Raw genomic sequence first — 6,642 nt, forward strand, 5'->3', positions numbered from 1 at the left:
CATGGCTCCCCTTCGGCAGGTCATCCTAGCTATTGGCTTGGCCAAAGAATTAAATCAGGTTTTTCCATTCTTTTTGTTCAACCGAGCGCTTAGTAACCACATGCCTTCATCTCCCCATTTGTAGCATGGAACAGTCACACTGTCCTGCCTGAGTGGAGATAGGGGGCATGAACTTGAGGGGTTAACCCTCCCCTGAGTACAGGGTGACTCAACACTCTGCTTTGTCCATCACCACATTTCCATTGGGTCCTACACAATCCTTGTACCTTCAGGTTAAGAAATACACACAGAAGTCATTTGTGTGCCGGGCTCTGGCGTGGGTGCTGGTCCCCGATGGTGGGCTCTGTGTGCCAGCTTTGTCCTCCTTGAGGACAGCCATGGAGCAGCAGTGAGCTGAGAGCAGGCTCAGAGAGATCACAGGCACCAACTGCAGCCAGACGTGTGGGAGGGTGTTCAGGATGTCGGTCATCACATGGAAAGAGCCGGTCAGCTCGACACACAGTCCTGCTCTCCCCCGGTCCCTGGCAGGGCTCTGGGCACTGCTGACTCAAGTCCTACCAGCCACCATACAGCATCCCTGCCCAGAAACCCCTGACCCCACTTTGTTATCCAGTCCTCTCATTTGTCCTTTCTGGTTCAGTTCCATAGTTCTCATGGCATCAAAGGGAAGATACATCTCCAGAGGCCCGTGGACCAGAGTACTGGAAAAACTCGGGGCACACAAGGGGCTCAAACTGAAAGGTAAGGGTTCTTCCATTGACCCTGAGTTTGGATGCCTGGGCCTCCTGCTGAGGCCAGAACACTTCCCCCCGAACCTGTGTGACCTCAGAATCTTTAACACAAGCAGCAGTCCACAGTTGTGCAGGGCAAGAGGCTCCCTGGTCACCGTCCCTGCCCTGCGGCAATGCCATTCTAACACATGATCAGACACCCGAAGGAAATTGATAGAGTCACTTACCCATCGACTCAGCAAGTGGCCCTTTTAATCCACAAAAGTATCAGCAGAAAGGGCTTCCCTGGTGGCTCAGTGTAAAGAACCCGCCTGCCAATGCAGGAGACATGAGTTCCATCCCTGGGTCGAGAAGATCCCCTGCAGGAGGAACTGGCAACCCACTCCAGTATCCTTGACTGGAATATTCCCTGGACAGAGAAGCCTGGTGAGATACTGTCCATGGAGTCACAGAGAGTCGGACACGACTTAGCGAATGAAAAACAATCCACGGGGCTCAGTTTGACCCTGCTGCCTGGATCTGCCAGAGTCACTACCTCTGCCCCAGCTTTCCTGCCAACGGCCAGCATTTGTACAGTCCTTTGCAGCTGGCAAAGCTCTCATTTGAGAATATATATGGCTTGTCCAACGTCACACAGCTCTTCTGCCATAAAGCCTGGCACAGGCCCCTCAGGGAGGAAGCCAACCAGGACAGAAATGTCAGCATTTCATCACCATCATCACAGACTGTGTGATGAGACAGTCCTTGGGGAGGCTGAAAGAGGAGGCCAAGCAACCTTCCTGATAATAATGTCCACTGTATTGGGTTGGCCAAATCTTCATTTGGGTTTTCCATACAAAGTTATAGAACATCGTATTTGTTTCTGTTTTTTTTTTTTTTTTTTGTAACAGAAAAACATGAATGAACTTTTTGACCAACTCAATAGTTATCATGTAAATACCCAGCCTTGTGCCTTGCTGAACATCCTATTTATTGTTATTCATTAATAACATACATGACAGGTACTGTGATTTCCATTTAAGGTAGAGACGCTCAAGAATTAGTCATTTAAGATTAGAATTTGGATCCTAATATTCTAACTCAAAGCCAGCCATCCTTAGCAGCCAGGCCATCCTGACTGCAAAACACATCAAAGCTAGCAGCTTTGATATGGGAAGCTTATCCCAGGCCTCTTGCAGAGAAAATTCAGAAACAATGAAAGTCCTTCCAGTGAGCCAAAAGAGAAAACAAGGAAAAGAGAAGCGTCTTCCCTAGCCCAGTACTGAAAGCATCTGCCTTAAATTAGTATCCTGGGACTTCCCCAGTGGTCTAGTGGTTAAGAATCTGCCTTCCAATACCGGGGGTGCAGGTTCAATCCCTGGTCAGGGAAAAAAGATCTCACATGCTAGATGACTGGGCAAAAAAAAAAAAAAAAATCAATTAATTAAGACCCTGTTGTCAAAAACTGATGAACATAAAGGTGACGTTGCTCAGTCAAGGGACACTTTCCCAGGGGTGATGCATGTGTACAGCCTACCAGGCGAGGCCACTCCCCAGTGTCAACGTGAATACCCACATCCCTCGGACAGGGCCAAGCTCTGAGCTGTGGGACAGAGGGCCCCGCGTGGGGCTTGGGATTCAAGAGCTCTGACTGAGCCACACCATCTGCTCAGGGCCCCTGGGCAAATTTCTCTCCTGTTCAGAACTTCCTTCTAAAGCCACGGGATATTGGAGCCAGGGCAGAGATCTTGTAGTTGAATGCCATTACTTGACAGATGGGGACACAGGGCTTCAGAGAGGAGCAGGCACTTGCTGCTAATTGTAGGGTCAGCTTGATGGCGACTGGTTTCTTGGGGGGGATCCCCTGCATAGAGAAGAGCCAGCACTTCACACAAGTGGCTGGAGGCTCAGGTGAGACCCTGTGTGCCCCAGACAGACCAACACCAGGCACCATTGGTAACATGGCACAAAGCTCTTCCCAGGGAAGCACATTCCAGTGCAGCTAGAGGAGGGGGAACCTGGTGGGGGCCAGGGAATGGCGATGGGGAACCCCAGAAGGCAGTGGGTACATAGCCATTCTCTCGTGAAGTTTATGCTTAGGCGACTTTACTGCTTTGCAGAGAAAATGGTATTTGTCGGCTTCAAAGGCAGCTTCCGGCCCACCTGGGTGACCCTGGACACTGAGGACCACCATGCCAAAATCTTCCAAGTGGTGCCCATCCCGGTGGTGAGGAAGAAGAAGCTGTGAGGACCGCCGCCACCCCGTGCACCCCCACAGTGGACCCTGACACTGGAGTCTGGGCAGCAGCCCGGGGCAGCAAGGCCGGTTCCCACAGCCCCGGTCTGGCAGCTGCCGGGGAAGGCCACGTGTCAGCCCTGATGGGCCAGGGGGAGGCTTCCGAGCCCCCTGGTGCTGCCGCCCATCCCCCTCAAGTGTCTACCTGCAGCCCCCGGGGCCATGTGGGCTGATGCTGCAAACCTTCTCCTCCCTGCAGCCTCCCGGGGGCCTCTCTGTCTGTGCCTCTGCAGTGGGGGCTGTGGGGGCCACAGGGAGCCCTGGGCTCTACTGGCAAAAAAGGTCCCCTTTGGCAGGAGTTCTGCTCCAGCTGGGAGGAAACCTGGGGGTGGGAGGGCACGGTCGCTCACAGATCTCCATGCTCTCCAGCTCAGTGTTAGGGTGGGAGGTGCAGGAAGGATCCTCATTCCTGTAGGCGGGACCCGACCTCCACTGGGTTCAGAGCTCGGGTGTAGACAGAGCCCACCAAGATGGAACCAGCTGCCCTCGGGGAGGACGAGCCTGCCTCCGGAGGAGGTCAGCCTCTCAGGAGACTTGGCGCCCAGGCCATGAGCTGGACTAGGTGACTTTTAAAGGCCCTTTCAGTTCTGAGAGCCCAGAAGTCTGTGGCTTCTCATGTTGTGTCTGGAGTCCAGCGGTAGGCGAGAACATTCTTCTCAGCTGACATCCATGATGCTGGGCGCTCCGGGCAGACAGGATGGAGGCGTGAGAAGCAAGGCCCAGGGTGAGGGGCTTGGCTGTCTGGTGCAACAGACGGTCAGTGTAAGTGCCTTCTGATGCTAGGCAGAGAATCCTGAGAGGGCTCCCAGGAGGGAAAGAAAGGGTTTATGTGCTCGGGTGGGTCTGGAAGCTTCTTGCAGGAGAGGCCCTGGGCTCGTAGGGTTGAAGGGCAGGGGGCTTATGGGTGGCAGGGATGGGGCAGCCTCTAGAGCATTCAGAGGCTGATCCCTTCCTGGCAAAGCTGGATGACTTCAAGGTGGCCCATTGCCCTGGACTCACTGCCCCACCCATAGCAGAGAAGCGTGCATCAGAGGGATGCTGGTGGGCCCCTGACACCCAGAATGTGGGCCAGCTGGCCCCACCTATGACTCCAACAGAGGCTGGAGTCAAGTCGAGAAGGGTGGGCTCCTCCATGGGGGGCCCATCTGCTCCTCATTGGGGAGCCCCCAAGAAGCGCTCACACCTCAGGGTGCCTGGGCTTTCGGAGCCAGAAAGGGCCTTAGGAGACACCTAGTCCAAAGCCTTAGTTGTAGAGATGGGACGATGAGACTCCAAGAAGGGGAAGAACCACACGGCCAGAACAGGGCCAGGACGGGAGCCCCCACTCCCCACACTCACTGCCACACCACGCTGCCTCAACTGCCGGCCGGAGGGGTCAGACGCTCCTGAAAGACAAGCCCCCTAGAAGGGAGAAAAGATGAGACTAGAGAGCTGTTGGCCAGGACTGTTTCTGCCCCGGGCCCCTCACCGTGCACACAAGGGCTCCCTCCTGTGGGCTCTGGAGGCCCTGCAGCCTCCACTTGGCTCAAACTTACCAGCCCTCTGGAGGGGCGCCCAGCCACCGCAATCACTGCACTGGTGCTATCTGCATCTGCAGGTCCACAGGCGCGCCCAGCAGACAGTGTCAGGCCACCCTGACACATCTTTGGAGAGCTGGCTAGGTGGATCTCCAGGGTCCATCCACCCCAGGCCCTCTTGGAGAACTGCCCACCTTGGAGAGCCAGGAGAGCTCTGGAAAAGGAAAACTCTGTCTGTGGTTTATACTCTCTCGTGAGACCCCAGGGTCACCCTGGGTCTCATGATGACCATGTCTGTCCCTTCTTCTGCCCCAACCGCAAACTCATTCCCTTCTTGTCCTCATCTGTTCAGCTGCACCCAGTGAGGCTCAGCCTTAAGTCCACCCCCCGCTCCCAGGGTGAGCCAGTCGCCAAAGAGGTTTTTCCCACTAAACAAGTCTTTCAGCTGCTAGGGGGTGACAGTGGGACTCTGCCTCTAAGGACACGGCAGCTTCAGAGGCCCGAGTCCCTGCAGGGACCTCTTCCAGGAAGATCAGAGGCCATGGGGAGGAAAGTTCAGATGACCTCATGTTCTTTTCGTCTACAGTCCTGTTGAGTTTTCCTAAACTCTTAACGCAAGGGTCTCACACTGTGAACCACTTAGGGTGCGATCACTTCCGATGGCCAGGAATATTGACTGTCTTTGGTTCAGTTCATGGAAAGAAAATATCTATTTGAAAATCCTCAGAGTTGTACATTTGTCAAACAGCACAAGATCTGTGCATATAACGTTCCTTCCAAAACCATTCACCAAGAGCCCGTGTCTGGGCATGTCCTTGGTAGCACAAATTTTCTTACTGCTTAGAAAATTGTTCTTGTTTTTCTTTCTGTTTGGAAGCCTCAAGATGAGTTAGGCCTTTTAAAAAAAAAAAAACACTCCTCTGAAATGCTTTTCTTTTTCCTGTTGCCGAAATAGCTGGTCCTTTTTCGGGAATTAGATGTATAGTGTGTTTTGTATGTAAACGTTTCTTGTAGGCGTCACTATGAACAAAGATATATTTTCTATTTATTTATTCTATTATGCACTTCGAGAAATTGTTGTCGGAGAAATGAAGAATCGTCTTAAATGTCTTATTTGGGTATGTCCTTTGGACCGCTTGAAAGGGGTGTGTGTACCCAGGGCCTTCTGCTTGCAGCAGACATCGGCTCTGGTTTGGAAAATCTTGCTGTACTGTAGTAAACGTAAAAAGGATGTCATCCACCTGACTGCTTGTTTATTTTCCATTAAAGTGGGTCTCACCTTAAGCCAGAGAAATAAGACAGGAAATTACCCTTTGCCGCGCTGGCCGCTCACTTCGAAGAACCAGTTATGTGTCCTACCTCATCCTGTCCACAAGGGGGCGCTCAGGAGAGCAGGTGGAGAAGGTCCTAGGAGAGGAAAGCTGCCGTTCATGTGGCTGGCACATCCATGCCGGACTGTGTCCTCCTTACCCCTAAGCATCAGAGAGCTGTCAAGGCAGCACCCTCCCTGGGGGAAAGCCAGAGGTTAGTGGAGTCTGGACTTGAAGCAAGCCTGTTTCTTCCTCATGGGTACAGTTTGGGCAGAGGCCAAACACGATGTCTGCGGAGAACATGGAGACTGAGGTGGAGAGATAGGTCCAACTCAAGCTGCCAGACGAGGCGGGTGGCGAAGCAGGTTAGAGGGGAACCCTAGGCAGAGGTGACAGAGGCTTGGGGGTCTGGGGAGGAGAAAGTGAGAAGCTTAGAATGGGGTGAGTGGGAGGGTCCTACAACTGTGCTGTGCAGTAAGGCAGCCACTGGCCACATAAAGCCACCTACACTGAGATTAATTACAATGACATACAATTGAAAATTCAGTTCCTTGGTTACAATGACCTATCTGAAGCACTCAATACTCCATATGTCTGCATGTGTACATGCTAAGTCGCTTCAGTCAAGTCCAACTCTGCAGCCCCATGAACTATTGTCCATCAGGCTCCTCTGCCCATGGGATCCTCCCGGCAAGAATGCTGGGGTGGGTTGCCATTCCCTTCTCCAGGGGGTCCTCCCGACCCAGGGATTCAACCCATGTCTCCTTCATTGGCGGGCAGGTTCTTCACCAGTAGCGCCATCTGGGAGG

The 6,642-nt window shown here is 53.2% G+C and overlaps 1 protein-coding gene across 4 annotated transcripts in view; it reads left to right on the plus strand.

Moving 5' to 3' along the window:
• CEMIP (cell migration inducing hyaluronidase 1) overlaps positions 1-5,759 on the plus strand; it is a 160,708-nt gene extending 154,949 nt beyond the window's left edge. For all 4 annotated transcript variants that reach the window (XM_027957132.2, XM_042235148.1, XM_042235149.1 and 1 more), the window contains 2 exons: positions 641-741; positions 2,831-5,759. In XM_027957132.2, coding sequence (XP_027812933.1) covers positions 641-741; positions 2,831-2,958 — 229 coding nt within the window. In that variant the 3' untranslated portion in view covers positions 2,959-5,759. The remainder of the gene's footprint in view (positions 1-640; positions 742-2,830) is intronic.
• The last annotated feature ends 883 nt before the right edge of the window (positions 5,760-6,642 follow it).

Source organism: Ovis aries, chromosome 18 (assembly GCF_016772045.2).
Source record: "Ovis aries strain OAR_USU_Benz2616 breed Rambouillet chromosome 18, ARS-UI_Ramb_v3.0, whole genome shotgun sequence".
In the NCBI taxonomy this organism is placed as follows: Eukaryota; Metazoa; Chordata; class Mammalia; order Artiodactyla; family Bovidae; genus Ovis; species Ovis aries.